Genomic DNA, 18,816 nt, shown 5'->3' with positions numbered 1-18,816 from the left:
AAACTTCTACTTGAGAGGAAAAAATCTCTTGCTGTGGCCTTCAATTCGACATTTAGATATATCGACGATGTTTTGTCTATTAACAATAATAACTTTCATTGATATGTCGATTCGATATATCCCTGTGAACTCGAAATAAAAGACACCACAGAGTTGTCCACTTCTGCTTCATACTTAGATATTTTATTGAAAGTAGACATTAATGGCAAACTGACAACTCAACTGTATGACAAATTGGATGATTTCAGCTTCTCCCATAGTCAACTTCCCTTATTTATGTAACAATATTCCATTATCACCTGCATATGGTGTTTATATCTCTCAACTGATTCGATACGCAAGAGTTTGTTCTGGGTATAGACACTTTTTAAATCGAGTCAAGCTACTGACAAACAAGTTGATGGTACAGGGGTTTGAACGGTCTCGATTGAAGTCAGCATTTCGCAAATTCTATGGTCGTTATAACAATCTAGTTCATAAATACAACCTATCATTGGGTCAAATGCTGTATGACATGTTTCATACCGATTTTTAGGTTGTTCTTGGCACACCAATTTTGACTACGGATAACTCTGTTTACCTGATCAGGATATAGGGCTCACGTCGGGTGTGACCGGTCGACAGGGGATGCTTACTCCTCCTATGCACCTGATTCCACCTCTGGTGTGTCCAGGGGTCCGTGTTTGTCCAACTATCTATTTTGTATTGCTTATAGGAGTTATGAGATTGATCACTGTTCGTTATCTTCACCTTTCACATTCACACCAACGTCTGTGCAAATAACTTACTAAAAATCCCACTGGAAATAAATTCCTGAGTTTTCTTAGGTTATTGGAGCTGGTATTAACAACCTGGGCCAAAAGAACTTTATAAATTTTTGATAATTATCATTTGTAGGTGGGATTGGTTTATGGACAAAAACAGTTCAGTGTGGAACAGCATGCCTTAGTAAAACAAAGGTAAGTAAACTCAGTCTAGTTATTTGTTAATTCACTGTGAACTCCAGCCATTATAACATGCCTGTGACAATTGATATTCATTTGAGGTTAGCGATTTCTGATTGCCTGTTGTCCTTCGTCTGTCCGTCTGTCTTTTTACATTTTCGGCTTCTCCAGAACCACTGGGCCAATTTCAACCTAACTTGGAAAAAGCATCCTTGGGCTTTCAAGTTTGTTCAAATGAAGGGCCATGCCTCCTTCAAAAGGAAAATGATCACAAAAATGCAAAAATAGGGTGGGGTTAATTAAAAATTTTTTTCTCAAGAACCACTGGGCCCGAAGAGCTGAAATTTACATGTCTTGAAAGCTTCCTGATATAGTGGAGGTTCAAGTTTGTTAAATTCATGACCCCTAGCAGTAGGATGGGGCCACAATATGGGATCAAAATTTGACATACAAACATATAGGGAAAATCTTTAAAAATCTTCTTCTCTTGAACCACTGGGCCAAAAAAGCTGAAATTTACATGAAAACTCCCTGGCATTGTGCAGATTCAAGTTTATTATTGGCCAACGGGGGTAGATTGGGCCACAATAGGTGATCAAAGTTTTACGTATAAAAATATAATGGGAAATTTTTAAAAAATCTTCTTCTCAAGAACCACTGGGCTAGGAAGGTAAAAATTTACATGAAAGCTTTCTGACATAGTGCAGATTCAAGTTTGTTAAAATCATGGCCCCCGGGGATAGAATGGGGCCACAATAGGGGATAAAAATTTTACATACTAATATATAAAGTCTTTAAAATCTTTATCTGAAGAACCATTAGTGATGGGCAATTGGGGAAAAAACATTAATCGATGATCGGATTAATTGGATGTACCTTTTCGATTGATTAATCGAAAAATAATCGAATTTTAATGATTTCAAATTTATGGCATAAATATATTAAATTTACTTTATTTTTTACCGTAGATATTAAGTTAATTAGAATAAAATCATTAGATAGATTGTATCTTGTTTAACATATCTCTCGAGAATTTTTCACTCATATGGAGACGTCCAAAATCATAATTAGAAATTTGAAGTTAATAATCCCATACTTTTGATTTATTTTCCTGGGATAGGGATAGATCTCTCGACTTTTGTTGTTCTTATGGGATCCGGGTCAGAATAGAGCCTCATTACCCCTTGCTTGTTGTAAGAGGCAAAATCTGAGGCACTGTGTCACAGCAAGTGTGGCACGATAAAGACCCCTCCCTGTTCAAAGACTGTAAGCGCCGAGCATAGACAGGCAATTTTGCAGGCCTTTACCGGCAACGGTCAGTGACATCTCCATATGAGTGAAAAATTCTCAAGAGAAATGTTAAACAATCTTATCGGATGATTCAGCTTCGTCAGCCATTTTTGATTTTAGACAAGTCGCGGCAGGAATATTCGTATTATTTTTTTAAAATACCAATGTCGGCGATTTTCGATTTTCAAAATGACAATCGATTATTCACATCGTTTCAGTTATAGCAACCGACAATCGAAAGTCGGCAACAATCGGTACATCACTAAGAACCATTGGGTCAAAGAAGTTTACATTTACATGAAAGCTTATTCCTGACATAATGCAGTTTCAAGTTTGTAAAAATTAGAGCCCCCGGGGGTAGGTTGGGGCCACAATAGGGATCAAAGTTTGACATGCGAATATATAGGGAAAATCTTTAAATATGGCCAAGGTGACTCAGGTGAGCAATGTGGCCCATGGGCCTCTTGTTTTACAGACTTGGAGGCTTTGAGAGTAAAGTGGACATTGTGGTAGCCACCCCTGGCAGGCTGGTGGACCACATCAACAAAACGCCAGGATTCAGTCTTTCAGATCTGAGGTTTCTGGTATGTACATTGTATATGAATAATCATTAATGTTTCATTGAATTATCACAACTGTCAATTTGTTCTTTGGAGTAATTTTATAGGCAACTTTGGATTCTCTTAAAAGCTTTTAACAAAAGACAGTCATAAACATGCAATAGCAATGTCTTCAGAGTCATCAAGGTTTGTTTGTAAGCATAAGGATGAAACAGGGTTTAACTCATTTCATAACAATCAGAAAAAATCAAATTCTTTATTATCGATATGATCAAGCATTTTAGCACATATGATAAATAAAAAAAGATATACATGTACACATATATACTTAAAAAGTTTATATAGAAAACTTAAAAATCACACCTTCCTTTGGAATGGAATCAACTTATTTGCTGAAGTTTGAATAAAACAATTTATAGAAATGTTATAAAAAAATGCATATTAAGGTATTAAAGTGCCACTGGGCCTTTCTGATCACAATTAACTTCATTTTCAGGTGTATGCTTGACTTCATAAACATTGTGTACCTCTTTTCTGTGAAATAATGGCGATATAATTCTGATGTGTCCATTAATTTGCCACAGAAACCTTAACCTAGCTGCCCTGTAACTTTGCATTTATTTCTGTGTCACATTGGCATGGATTATATTAATTCCAAGCACTGTTTAACCTGCAGCATTACAGCTGTTAGATTTTCTGCGGTATGAAGAACTGAAACTACATTGTGATTTGCTGACACTGGATCTGTCTATTGATAGGTGATTGATGAAGCTGACCGGATTATGGAGCATGTTAAGCAGGACTGGCTCAGTCACGTGGAGAATGCTGTATTTAGAGAGGGGAGAGCTGCACCGAGCTCTCTAAATGTCTACAAGTGAGTGCACCTGAATGAAGCTGTACTGAATCATTGCCAGGCATATTTATTTACAGTAAACTTTTAAGGATGCTTATAATGAACATGTTTGTAACAAATTCACACTTATTGCGAAATGATATTCCCTTATGAGAGGAGAATAATGAAAATGTTACTGGACATAATAAAGTTGGGTCATAATGAACTGGTTTTCGCTGTCCCTGGAGGTTTGCTGTAACTCTGTTTTACTGTTATATATACTCCATTTATCAGGATTATGAAATGTTAATATACGATTTAATATTTAGTTCAAATTCAGATTAAAATTTCATTGAGTTGTGAATGGGGGCAGATTTTAATGATTGGGAATTAAAGCCATACATGAATAAAGAATTTTTTTCATGCAGCAGTGTTCATCCCTAAAATGTGGATTTGTACGTGTATTTTCTTTTCTTTCGCAGCTCCATGAAGCACCAAATGCCAGTAAGTTAATCTGTACACTTGTATGACATATCAAATCTATATCCAGGTTACATACATTCATTTGTATTTAATACACTATATTTATATTTGTTAATGCACTTTCTTATATGACAATACTAACACAGTTTCTCCATCGCTGATCGCAACCAAATCACATCAGGATGTAGTTTACTCTGCTCTTCTTGTCTTCAATTCAGTTGACTTTATGTTCTAAATTATCTTTATTTCACACCTGTTTTGTCATTTTTAACCTCCTGAATTAGATATTCATATCTTATATTCTCTTAGACTTTGTTCCTAATTATTTATTCAATAAAAATCTAGCGTACTAAGTTTTGTGTTGTACGATCGTTACATATGTACATAAGCATGGAAGCTCGGTAAGAACACAAATAAAAATAAAAATATACAACTGTAAATATAATTTTTGAGGGTTATTGAAATATGACATGAAGTTGGTATGTGATCAAATCTACTATAATGCCCTTTGGGCGTTATAGGATTTCATCTTGTGACCAACTTCATGTCAAATCCCAGTAACACTTAAAAATGATATCTTAATATTTCTTAAGTAGATTCTGCGAGTACTTATAATATCACAAAATGACTCGTAGATGACAAATCGCGAGAACATGAATTCCCGAGTGGTCTTTTGATCAAATTTTTTTTAAATGTATTTTAGCAGTATGAAAATAAAAGTGAGTAATTTCATTTTGTGATGTTTCTTGTTAAATTACACCATGATAAATTCCTCGTATATATCTATTTATCTACAGTATTTACAAAATAAAGAGCTGAGTATCTCTGTAGCGTCAGAGTTTTATAGTAATTTATTTCTGTAAAGTCAAAGTTTTATAGTCATTTATTTTTGTAGAGTCAGAGTTTTATAGTCATTTATTTCTGTAGAGTCAAAGTTTTATAGTACATTTATTTCTGTCAGGAAGTAGGAACTAGATGTGATAATTTCACATACAAATTTTTAGCCGAGTTGCAACGAAGTTGAACTCGGCTATTGGTTTGGTGATGCGGGCGGGCGGGCGGTTGGGCGTCAACAATTGGTTTCCGGATGATAACTCGAAAAGTTTACAATCTAATCAAGTGAAACTTTGATATATTGTTGGGTACCAGGTAAGGAAGACCCCTATTGATTTTGGAGAAAAATTGTCAAAGGTCAAGGTCACAGTGACCGAAAATAGATTTAAAATTCAAAAAAAAAAATTAGTTTCCGGAGAATATACTTGAAAATTTTTAATTTGAATCAAATGAAACTTGGTTATATTGTTGGATACCAGCAAAGCAAGGCCCCTATTGATTTCGGAGAAAAAAAGGTCAAAGGTCAAGGTCACAGTGACCAAAAATAGATTGAAAACTTCAGACAAATATGGTTTCTGAACAGTAACTTGAAAAGTTTAAAACTGAAATTAGTTCTTCCCAATTATAAATATGCCACATCATTCCTGACTTTACAATGTATCCCATGCAACTCGGCTTATGCACCCCTGGATGCATATATTGATTTTTAAAGTTTAAAGCTACAATTTTTTGAGAATTAATGCATGATTACAAGGTTTTCTTCATAACAAGTGTTAAGTATAGGACAAGAGAGTGTAGAATTGGCAATGAAGAGCAGTTTTACACATGTTGGTATTATGTGAGCAGACTCCCAGAATGAAATTTTAAATTATCAATCGGGTTTATCATTCTAAATTTTAACTTTTAAGAAATCAATGGCTTTAATAAATATTGTAATAAAAATCATTCATGTAAGTCTGAACCACTTAGAAAATATAATTACAGTTCTGAGGAATGGACCTTCGCTGTGAATGGTTGTGTGCATTCGTACTGATTCACTATGCATACAAGATTAAATCCTGTAGGGTGAATAGTGTCTTTGAGATGGACAATGTAAAGACCTGGGGCGTGTTTTACAAAAGAGCTTACAACTTACGATCAACATTACATACTGGAATTTTCCAGTTCATTGTAAAGATCATTCACTCCAAATGCAAAATATTTTCTTTTAAATGTTGAAAATTAAGCCTCAAAAAAAGTTTTACTTCATTCACTCATAGTAATACATGTACCAGTGTAATACAATTTAAGACTTGCATCTTTGTCATAAGTTGTTTTGTAAAACTGACCCCTGGTCAATCACCAGGAAAATCTAGTTCAGATGCTGCAAAATCTAGGTCAGATGCTGCAAAATCTAGGTCAGATGCCGCAAAATATAGGTCAGATGCTGCAACTGAATCATGAACCATGGTGATTTGATAAATGCACCATATGTCTGACTTTGAATTATCTTTAAAATTGTTTCCTTGAAATGAACATTTGGAAAACTTAAACCTGTTGTCCATGGAAACATCTGTTGCTATAGGTATCACAATATTTCTCTAGAATATTGGTCTCGGCAAGCTATGAGTTAAGGGCTGTTCCAGAAATGATCAAATGGGGGGGTCGGGCGGCAAACGATATTTTTTTGTGTGGGTGGTCGTATTTTTTCATATTTTAATTGGTCCGTGGTTGGACTGTTAAAAAAATATTTATTATGGGTAGTGGGTAGTTTCTATTGTTTTATTTTGTGCCACGTGGGTGTTGAGTTTTCAGAATATTTTTATTGTCGCTCTTGTCGTGTTGGTTACAAAATGTCGGAGGGAAAATTGAAAACATGCTTTCGAAATGCTGCTTTCGAAATCGGAAATCGGAAGTAACATAGAACTATTCGAGTTGTTGCTCTTTTCAGCGCATAACTTCCCATTACGGCAGTCTTCAAATTAGAGGCGCGTTTAGTAGGGTCCCTTTGGACGTGATGGCGGCGAACTCTGTTCTGTAGATTATTACAGTTTACAGTGCATCGATTTTGAGAATATTTTGAAACCAATACATTATAGGTACTCCGTTTTCTAATAAAAATAGGCAAACCTTAGTTGATTTATACGAGGGTACCGATGTGTTATATTTATCAGTCGGTGTGATGGTGATATAGAGGCCTCCGGGCGCGGGCTCCATTAGAAGACGAACGATTCGTGGAAAAACATATCCATACCCATTTAATGATAATAGCATCGTTTGGACTCCCAATCTTTCCAACATTCCCGCCATAGATGCCTTTGATTGTTGATGTGACATCGTTTCTTCAGAACTACTGTGATACAATGTCGCACAGGCATTACCGCGTCATTGACTAGAATGTTTGTCCCGAAAACCTCGCGAGATTTGTACCGTTTTCATTTTTAAAAATATTTTTGTGGTGGGTCTGGTTAGTTTTTAGCTCACCTGAACCGAAGGTTCAAGTGAGCTATTCTGATCACATTTTGTCCGGCGTCCGTCTGTCTGTCCGTCTGTCTGTCTGTAAACTTTTCACATTTTCGACTTCTTCTCCAGAACCACTGGGCCAATTTCAACCTAACTTGGCCAAAAGCATCCTTGGGTGAATTAAGGGCTTTCAAGTTTGTTCAAATGAAGGGCCATGTCCCTTTCAAAGGGGAGATAATCACAAAAATGCAAAAATAGGGTGGGGTCATTTAAAAATCTTCTTCTCAAGAACCACTGGGCCAGAAGAGCTGAAATTTACCTAAAAGCTTCCTCACATATTGCAGATTCAAGTTTGTTCAAATCATGGCCCCCGGTGGTAGGATGGGGCCACAAGGGGGATCAAAGTTTTACATACAAATATATAGGGAAAAACTTTAAAAATCTTCTTCTCAAGAACCACTAAGCCAGAAAAGCTGAGATTTACATGAAAGCTTCCTGACATAATGCAGATTCAAGTTTGTTCAAATCATGGGCCCCTGGGGTTGGATGGGGCCACAATAGGGGATCAAAGTTTTACATACAAATATATAGGAAAAATCTGTAAAAATCTTCTTCTCAAGAACCACTAAGCCAGAAAAGCTGATTTTTACATGAAAACTTTCTGACATAGTGCAGATTCAAGTTTGTTCAAATCATGGCCCCCGGGGATAAGATGGGGCCCCAAGGGGGGGGGGGGGTGGATCAAAGTTTTACACACAAATATATAGGGAAAAACTTTAAAAATCTTCTTCTCAAGAACCACTAAGCCAGAAAAGCTGAGATTTACTTGAAAGCTTCCTGACATAATGCAGATTCAAGTTTGTTCAAATCATGTGCCCCGGGGGTTGGATGGGGCCACAATAGGGGATCAAAGTTTTACATACAAATATATAGGAGAAATCTTTAAAAATCTTCTTCTCAAGAACCACTGAGTCAGAAAAGCTGATTTTTATGCCCCCCTTTGAAAAAGAGGGGGCATATTGTTTTGCACCTGTCTGTCGGTCGGTCGGTCGGTCTGTAGACCATGTGTTGTCCGCTCAATATCTTGAGAACCATTCACTTGATGATAATGATATTTCATATGTGGGTTAGTTATGAGTAGAAGAGGATCCCTATTGTTTTTCAGGTCAAAAGGTCAAAGGTCAATCTACTCTGGACATAGGAATATAATGTCCACTCAATATCTTGAGAACCCTTTGCTTGAAAGACATCAAACTTGGCACACTGGTACATCCTAAGGAGTAGATGACCCTTATTGATTTTGAGGTCATATGGTCAAAGGTCAAACTGGGCATAGGAATATACTGACCATTCAATGTCTAGAGAACCCTTTGCTTGACAGACATCAAACTTGGTACGCCAGTACATCTTCAGAAGAAGATGACCCCCATTAATTTTGAGGTCACATGGTCAAAGGTCAAGGGTCAAACTGGACATAGGAATATACTGTCCGTCAAATATCTCGAGAACCCTTTGCTTGACAGACATCAAACTTGATACACTGGTACATCTTCAAGAGAAGATGACCCCTATTGATTTTGAGGTCACATGGTCAAAGGTCAAGGGTCAAACTTGACATGGAAATATACTGTCTGCTCAGTATCTTGAGAACCGTTTGCTTGAAAGACATCAAACTTGGCACACTGGTACATCTTCAGGAGAAAATTACCCCTATTTATTTTGAGGTCACATGTTTAAAGGTCAAGGGTCAAACTGGACATAGGAATATACTGTCCGTTCAATATCTTGAGAACCCTTTGCTTGACAGACATCAAACGTGGTACACTGGTACGTCTTCAGGAGAAGACGACCCCTATTGATTTTCAGATCACATGGTCAAAGGTCAAGGGTCAAACTGGACATTGGAATATACTGTCTGCTCCATATCTTGAGAACCCTTTGCTTGACAGACATTAAACTTGGTACACTGGTACATCTTCAGGAGAAGATGACACCTATTGATTTTGAGGTTGCGTGGTCAAAGGTCAAGGGTTAAACTGTACATAGGAATATACTGTCCGATCAATATCTTGAGAACCCTTTGCTTGACAGACATCAAACTTGGTACACTGGTACATCTTCAGGAGTTGATGACCCCTATTGATTTTTAGGTCACATGGTCAATCCACTCTTGACATAGGAAGATATTGTCTGCTCAATATTTTGAATTGATGATACTACTCTCAATTAAATGATGTGTGTGTGTATAATCCTTTTTAATTTTGCACCATGGGGGGCATATGTGTTTTACAAACATCTCTTGTTACATGAAAACTTCCTGACATAGTGCAGATTTAAGTTTGTTCAAATCATGGCCCACGGGGATAGGATGGGGCCCCAAGGGGGGATCAAAGTTTTGCACACAAATATATAGGGAAAAACTTTAAAAATCTTCTCAAGAACCACTAAGCCAGAAAAGCTGAGATTTACATGAAAGCTTCCTGACATAATGCAGATTCAAGTTTGTTCAAATCATGGGCCCCTGGGGTTGGATGGGGCCACAATAGGGGATCAAAGTTTTACATACAAATATATAGGAAAAATCTTTAAAAATCTTCTCAAGAACCACTAAGCCAGAAAAGCTGATTTTTACATGAAAACTTTCTGACATAGTGCAGATTCAAGTTTGTTCAAATCGTGGCCCACGGGGATAAGATGGGGCCCCAAGGGGGGGATCAAAGTTTTACACACAAATATATAGGGAAAAACTTTAAAAATCTTCTTCTCAAGAACCACTAAGCCAGAAAAGCTGAGATTTACATGAAAGCTTCCTGACATAGTGCAGATTCATGTTTGTTCAAATCATGGCCCCCGGGGATAAGATGGGGCCCCAAGGGGGGGATCAAAGTTTTACACACAAATATATAGGGAAAAACTTTAAAAATCTTCTTCTCAAGAACCACTAAGCCAGAAAAGCTGATTTTTACATGAAAACTTTCTGACATAGTGCAGATTCAAGTTTGTTCAAATCATGGCCCCCGGGGATAAGATGGGGCCCCAAGGGAGGGGGGGGATCAAAGTTTTACACACAAATATATAGGGAAAAACTTTAAAAATCTTCTTCTCAAGAACCACTAAGCCAGAAAAGCTGAGATTTACATGAAAACTTCGATATCCTGACATAATGCAGATTCAAGTTTGTTCAAATCATGGACTCCGGGGGTTGGATGGGGCCACAATAGGGGATCAAAGTTTTACATACAAATATGTAGGAAAAATCTTCTTCTCAAGAACCACTAAGCCAGAAAAGCTGATTTTTACATGAAAACTTTCTGACGTAGTGCAGATTCAAGTTTCTTCAAATCATAGGCTCCGGGGGTAGGATGGGGCCACAAGGGGGATCAAAGTTTTACTTACAAATATATAGTTAAAATCTTTTTCTCAATAACCACTGAGTCTGAAAAGCTGATATTTACAAGAAAACTTTCTGACATAGTACAGATTCAAGTTTGTTCAAATCATGGTCCCCGGGGGTAGGATGGGGCCACAAGTGGGGGGGGGGGGGTCAAAGTTTTACATACAAATATAAAAAAAGCTTTAAAAGAACCATTGGGCCAAAGAAGTTGACATTTACATGAAAGCTTTCTGACATAGTGTAGATTCAAGTTTGCAAAGGGTAGTTTGGACCATAATAGGGACCAAGGTTTTACATGCAAATATATATGGAAAGTCTTCAGATATGGGCCAAGGTGACTCAGGTGAGCGATGTGGCCCATGGGCCTCTTGTTTTTTTATTAGATGGGTCATTGTAAAATGAGTTTATTAATTTGATGGGTCATGGGGTAATTTTTTATTTTTTTTTATGGGTGCTTGGTATATACAAAAGGTGCCTCCTGACCCCCCCATGTATTTATTTCTGGAATAGCCCTAACTATATTTCAGGTTCATGCAAGTGATTGTATACTAAACATGGGAACATTATATATACATTTCAGCTACAAAAACTGTTATTTTCTGCCACACTATCCCAGAATCCTGAGAAATTACAGCAGCTGAATCTCTTCCAACCCAAGCTTTTCACCTCGGTGGTAGATAGTCAACCTCTCTCAAAGTCTCCCTTAGCTGACAGCACACAAAGGAGGGATGCTGAAGGACAAGGCAGACAGAATGAACAAGCAGGAGAGGTCAAAGGTCAATTTGTAGGAAAATACACAACTCCACTAGGGTTAGAGGTATGTTAATCTAATTTTTTTCTCTGTTGACTTTACTTTAGTATGTATTTATACTCCTTGCAAACAAAGTTTGTGGAGTATAAAGGAATCACTTAGTTTGTATGTCTGTGACAGGAATCACTTAGTTTGTTTGTCTGTGACAGGAATCACTTAGTTTGTCTGTCTGTGACAGGAATCACTTAGTTTGTCTGTGACAGGAATCACTTAGTTTGTCTGTCTGTGACAGGACTCTCTTAGTTTGTCTGTCTGTGACAGGAATCACTTAGTTTGTGTGTCTGTGACAGGAATCACTTAGTTTGTCTGTCTGTGACAGGAATCACTTAGTTTGCTTGTCTGTGACAGGAATCACTTAGTTTGTCTGTCTGTGACAGGAATCAGTTTGTTTGTCTGTGACAGGAATCACTTAGTTTGTTTGTCTGTGACAGGAATCACTTAGTTTGTCTGTCTGTGACAGGAATCACTTAGTTTGTCTGTCTGTGACAGGAATCACTTAGTTTGTGTGTCTGTGACAGGAATCACTTAGTTTGTCTGTGACAGGAATCACTTAGTTTGTTTGTCTGTGACAGGAATCACTTAGTTTGTTTGTCTGTGACAGGAATCACTTAGTTTGTCTGTCTGTGACAGGAATCACTTAGTTTGTCTGTCTGTCTGTGACAGGAATCACTTAGTTTGCTTGTCTGTGACAGGAATCACTTAGTTTGTTTGTCTGTGACAGGAATCACTTAGTTTGTCTGTCTGTGACAGGAATCACTTAGTTTGTTTGTCTGTGACAGGAATCACTTAGTGTGTTTGTCTATGACAGGAATCTTTTAGGAATCACTTAGTTTGTTTGTCTATGACAGGAATCACTTAGTTTGTTTGTCTGTGACAGGAATCACTTAGTTTGTTTGTCTGTGACAGGAATCACTTAGTTTGTCTGTCTGTGACAGGAATCACTTAGTTTGTCTGTCTGTGACAGGAATCACTTAGTTTGTTTGTCTGTGACAGGAATCACTTTGTTTGTCTGTGACAGGAATCACTTAGTTTGTCTGTCTGTGACAGGAATCACTTAGTTTGTCTGTCTGTGACAGGAATCACTTAGTTTGTCTGTGACAGGAATCACTTAGTTTGTCTGTCTGTGACAGGACTCTCTTAGTTTGTCTGTCTGTGACAGGAATCACTTAGTTTGTCTGTCTGTCTGTGACAGGAATCACTTAGTTTGCTTGTCTGTGACAGGAATCACTTAGTTTGTTTGTCTGTGACAGGAATCACTTAGTTTGTTTGTCTATGACAGGAATCACTTAGTTTGTTTGTCTGTGACAGGAATCACTTAGTTTGTTTGTCTGTGACAGGAATCACTTAGTTTGTCTGTCTGTGACAGGAATCACTTTGTTTGTCTGTGACAGGAATCACTTAGTTTGTCTGTCTGTGACAGGAATCACTTAGTTTGTCTGTCTATGACAGGAATCACTTAGTTTGTCTGTCTGTGACAGGAATCACTTAGTTTGTCTGTCTGTGACAGGAATCACTTAGTTTGTTTGTCTGTGACAGGAATCACTTAGTTTGTTTGTGCAGGTTGTGTTCAGATGCTTGATATGAACTGAGGTCTTTTAGTGAAAATGCATTTAATGTTTTGTATTTTGATACTGTGGATTTCACGGAGTGTGATCCGATTTTCAGGATCACCACTTCGGTTTTCTGATTCCGTATCAGTATCCTATGAAACTGATGACGTCAAAATGCATCAATGCAACGTTTTTTGTGGAAAATATCGACCACTTCACAAAGAAAACTGCGTACACAAAATATAATTTCACTGTATGTCTGTGTTTTTGTAAATTTGGATTACATTTATTTTCTTTTAAACGTGGCAGATCATCAGATCACTCTCGACGCTTCTCGTTTGATCTGATGATCCGTGCCTGTCTACGAGACGAGATCCGACTCTTCTGATCAAAGATATAAATGTATCGAGGTATTGATATATCGCCAAGAACCACTCAGTTGCAGTTTATCAAATTCATATGCAAACAACCTCATTTAAATTTAAGAGCAGGGTGATTGGTGAGGTATGAAGTTTTACAATGATAGAAGCTCCAGTGAGCGATGTGGCCTATGGGCCTTTTGTTTGAGATGGCCTATTAATAGACACGTTTGATTGACAGGAATACACAGTAGAGGTGGAGCCTTCAGAGAAGCCACTTGTTATACTCCACTTCTTACACAATCTGAAATACAGGCACATACTGTGTTTTACCAACAGTGTAGAATCTACTCACAGGCAAGTGCCAGTTTTATTATTTCACAGATTATAATAATAATAATAATACCATATTTATATAGCACCCTTTTCATACACTATGTACGCTCAAAGGTGCTTTACAATGCATATATACCTTACAACAGAATGTTATACACATAATACATAGAAAATAAATAAAACATTAAAAAGCAATGATATAAAAGGCGTTATCACATGTAAACAGTCCGTAGCTGTACCTGTCCTGATTGTACATATCAGGTTGAAAATAGATTGAAAATTCTTGTTTACAAAAGGAATTTTAATATTTGATGATACATTTGCAAGTACATGTATATACATATACATTGCATTTCACAACTTCATCCATATTTTCAATTTAAAAGTCTACAACAACTCAGGTTGGGTTTTTCTTAGAACATCTATCACGTACATTGAAGACAAGAAGTGAGCGAATATGTTGTAACGATTTTTCAGGTTGTATCATTTGATCAGGCTGTTTGGGAATATCGAAGTGGCCGAAATCACAGCTAACCTTCTGGCCTCAAGAAGGAGTAAAGTCCTACGGAAATTCCAAAATGGCGACATCGACATGTAAGTACAGGAAGGAAAAGTAATAAACCATTCATGTAAAATACTGTCATAAAATTCTATACAAGACACAGTAAAATACTGCCATAAAATTATATACAAGACACAGTCGTATCAGTCTAGCACCATAATTGTACTTGAAGGCCATGTTGAATAAAGTGCATGGCCATGTCAAAAAGACAGCATATAAGAAATAGATCTGTCAGTCTAAATAGCAGTCAATAAGACGTACAGTTTTTTTTCCCCGCTGGTCTAAAATTTGGCAAATTGCTGTCTCAAAGGTATGCTAATAATTTTAGTGGAGTAACTTTTGGCGGACAGGGAAGAGTTATCTCTCTTGCAAATGCTCAAGTCACATTTGGTTGCATATTTAGCAACTGAAATTTTGGCGGAAAGCTATCTAACCGCTAAAATAAGCCAAATTTTTCATCACGCATAAAAAAACCACTATATGGTATTAATATATCTGCCAGCTTAAATAGCACTCAGAAAAGACAACATATCAGAAATAAATATCATTTTTGAAAAATGCATGAGGGTATGAGCTGTGAATCTTCATGACAGCATACTTCATGAAACCAAAAAGACAACAAATTATAATATAAATCTGTCAGTGTGAATAGCAATCAATGAGACAACAAATTATAATATAAATCTGTCAGTTTGAATAGCAATCAATAAGACAACAAATTATAATATAAATCTGTCAGTTTGAATAGCAATCAATAAGACAACAAATTATAATATAAATCTGTCAGTTTGAATAGCAATCAATGAGATAACAAATTATAATATAAATCTGTCAGTTTGAATAGCAATCAATGAGATAACATATTGAGTATATCTGTCAGCTTGAATAGCAGTCAATAATTTTCAGAAGCAGACGAAGTGTTTATTTTCATTATTATTATTTGTAAACTGATGACGACACAGTTGAGTTTCACTTTTATTATTTGTAATACAAATGAGCTATATAGGAGTTTTACAGCACATGGCTCAATATAAGCTTGGATACTTTCTTTAAAAATTAAACCAAAATATGTTAATGAAACCATTTACACGTATATGGTCTTTTGTATAGCACATGGCTCAATATAAGCTTGGATACTTTCTTTAAAAATTAAACCAAAATATGTCAATGAAACCATTTACACGTATATGGTCTTTTGTATAGCATTGGGAAAATTTGAGAATTTCATCATGAAAATATTGTAAAACATGTTTTTATTTCAAATATTTTTCAGTTTGATCTGCTCGGATGCTATGGCACGAGGGATGGATATAGAAAACGTTGAGTTTGTCATTTCGTACGATCCACCTCCATACATAAAGACATACATCCACCGGGTGGGACGGACAGCGAGGGCAGGGAAGGAGGGGACAGCTCTCACGCTCTTACAGAAAAAAGAGGTACACATTGTGAAATTATAACATGGTTCCAAGAAAGGGGGTTTGTAATTCAATACATGTAAATAATTATTACTTTCTATGCCATCAACAGACTTCCAGGTTTTGGCCTGTTTGTCAGTCTCTCTCTTCATGGCATGGTTATTATGTTTGATCAAAAAAAGTTTAAAATCTTTGTATTTGGTGAAAGAAAGGTTAAATTTATTACTCCAGATCATATGCATATCACAAGGTCAAGTTTAGCACCTGAGGTCTTGGCACGGTATTTCACAAAACATATTGTGTTTGATTTCATTGTGTTTAACTAATATGAAGAACTACATGTTTAGATGATAAATGCTCTTCTGTTTGCATATTAAAATTGACGGTCTTGCTTTTATTTAACAAGAGTACCGCCAACAATACATAATATGCCTGTGGAGAGCTAAAACAGGTGTTTTTCTTACACCATGATTTGTAGAACTTGGCTTCAAGTAGTATCAGTAATAATCAGGGTGTGACATACTTTCTTTGCATAAAAAATCAAGACAAATCATGTACTCTCTATGTAATATTTTCACTTGGCATAAGATGTGTACCAAGTTTAATGGTCCTTGCCCCAATGAATCGGTCTGTATCCTGCTACTATGACTTTGACCTAAGAAACAATAGGCATCCTCCACTTGGCATAAAGTTTGTGTACAAAGTTTAACAGTCCTAGCCCCAACAGTTTGGTCTGTACACTGCCTACAAGGTTTTCTTACAAAGTGATACTGTGACTTTGAAAAATAATAGGCATCTTCCTCTCATTATGGTGATTGAATGTACCAACTTGCAATTTCTTGGAGCTTATGGTTTGGTTTGTATTCTGTCTACAAGGTCTTCCTAAGGTGATACTGCAACCTTGACCTTTAACCTCGAAACAATATGCATCTTCCTGTCATCATATGTTCCAAGTTGCAATATCCTGGAGTTTATGGTTTGTTTGTATCCTGCCAACAAAGTTTTCCTAATAAGTGATACTGTGACCTTGACCTCTAACCTTGAAAAACAATACTTAATAGGCATCTTTTCGCTCATAGTGATCAAATGCACCAACTTGCAATATTCTGGAGCTTACAGTTTGGTTTCTATCCTGCCAACAAGGTTTTCCTACTACTACATATATAAGTAATATCTTCCTCTCATCATGGTGATCAAATATACGAAGTTGTAATGTCCTGGGGCTTGTGGTTCAGTTTGTATCCTGCCCACAAGGGTTTCCTACTAAATGATACGGCCTTGACCTCGAAAAACAACATGCATCTTCCTCTCATCATGGTGATCAATTGTACCAAGTTGTAAAATCCCGGAGCGTACTGTTCAGTCTGTATCCTGTCCACAAGGTCCGGACAGACAGACGGATGGACGAGCGACGTCATACCGTAATACGTCCCATCTTCGAGGGGCATGCAAGAATTTCAATTTGATTTGGAAATGTGACGTCATAAAGATGTCACCACATTTTTGGAAATTCTTATGACTTTCAGAAAACAATACGTGGAGGCTTTGTCAGACTTTATATTTGTGTCATAGATTTACATGTATCTCGGACTTTGTCAGATTTGTTTGCCTAAAGCTGCAATCTCAGAGTCTGCTTTCTGCAAAAAAAACCAATCACATGACAAAATTTGAGATATTGTGTCACTTACATTATGTACAATGCCTTGTATTCTAAATGAATGTATATTAACTATTATCAGAGACAAATTATGTGAAATTGTAGTGGAGTACATGATCTCTTGTACGATATAAGATAACGATTTTAATAGTCTTTTTCCCCTTCCACCTTTTAAAAACGCTGTTAAATCATCGCACATGCATATTTGTAAGGTAGTACAACATGTCTTACTTTATTTTAACCAGAATTATTTGATTTTAATCGGTATTTATAAACAACTGTCACTCAGCCATTTCTAATGTGCGAATCAAGAGACAGTCACTTGTCCAGTTCAGACTTTCAGAGATCATCCGTGGTCTTTTCCATGTAAGGCTGTGTGTGTGGTTACTACAGTACCATGCCTCAAGTTAGAGAGAAATAAAAATATCAAGTAGTAATTTATTGTTTCATGCTCTTTTGGACCTAAATTTAGACAGTTGCATCAAAGTTATATACATCATGTTGGGATTCCCTTGATGCTCATAGGGCTATTTATAGACAAGACACCTAACAGACTCTATGAGTGGCAGATGTAATTGATGTGTACCCGCTATATTTACTTCTCGCTGTTTTCTTTTACATATAAATGTTTACAGGCATGTAATTAAGGAAAGTTAATCACTTTAAAAACTAATTAAACTACTTTAAAGTAATTTTGTACAAAAAATATACTGTTAGATGAAATTTCATATCAAAAAATATACTGTTAGATGAAATTTACCAAGTTTTACATGGGGACCAAAAGAAAATGCAGATGCACTTTAAAAAATACTTATTTATTAACATTTTACTTTGATAATTGCTATTAAATTTGCATTCTAAAAGACGATCCACTTTATGATGTTCCATTTCTTTCATATGCAGTTTCACCACTTTAAGACCATGACAAAAGAAGCCAGTAAAATTAGTATTGGCAAGTTTAAAGTGAACTCCACCGATCTGGAGGGTCTTATGGAGGACTACCAGGCAGCGCTACATCAACTTCCACAGGTCCTGAAGGTAAATCTTCTACTGCATACTCAGCTAGTAACAAGTCCATGTGTGTATACTCCGACATAAAAGAGTACTGTCATCTAATCACATGCGTAAAAATATAGGCAGTGCCTGCTGTCCGATTCTTAACATAACAGCTCCACAGATTGCCACCAACGACATGTAGTTAAGAAGTTCTGTATCAGGAGATGATACATGTATATTCTTTTCTCTTTTTTCCAGAATGAAAAATTTCCAAAACGATGAACTCTGATGATGTGCCATCACTATCTGTACATGTATGTTGTCAAATAAATGTATCTCACATAAAAA

At 36.6% G+C, this 18,816-nt stretch overlaps 1 protein-coding gene across 1 annotated transcript in view; it reads left to right on the top strand.

The window, feature by feature from the left end:
• LOC125645781 (ATP-dependent RNA helicase DDX51-like) overlaps positions 1–18,816 on the top strand; it is a 25,809-nt gene extending 6,993 nt beyond the window's left edge. Inside the window, exons 6-15 of the mRNA XM_048871607.2 lie at positions 898–959; positions 2,710–2,818; positions 3,553–3,668; positions 4,109–4,130; positions 11,360–11,596; positions 13,741–13,856; positions 14,313–14,429; positions 15,671–15,836; positions 18,376–18,510; positions 18,727–18,816. Coding sequence (XP_048727564.2) covers positions 898–959; positions 2,710–2,818; positions 3,553–3,668; positions 4,109–4,130; positions 11,360–11,596; positions 13,741–13,856; positions 14,313–14,429; positions 15,671–15,836; positions 18,376–18,510; positions 18,727–18,750 — 1,104 coding nt within the window. The 3' untranslated portion in view covers positions 18,751–18,816. The remainder of the gene's footprint in view (positions 1–897; positions 960–2,709; positions 2,819–3,552; positions 3,669–4,108; positions 4,131–11,359; positions 11,597–13,740; positions 13,857–14,312; positions 14,430–15,670; positions 15,837–18,375; positions 18,511–18,726) is intronic.

The sequence above is a fragment of the Ostrea edulis genome, chromosome 6, assembly GCF_947568905.1.
Source record: "Ostrea edulis chromosome 6, xbOstEdul1.1, whole genome shotgun sequence".
Taxonomy (NCBI): Eukaryota; Metazoa; Mollusca; class Bivalvia; order Ostreida; family Ostreidae; genus Ostrea; species Ostrea edulis.
The sequence above is the reverse complement of the archived record's forward strand: the minus strand, read 5'-3'. Positions and strand labels throughout refer to the sequence as shown.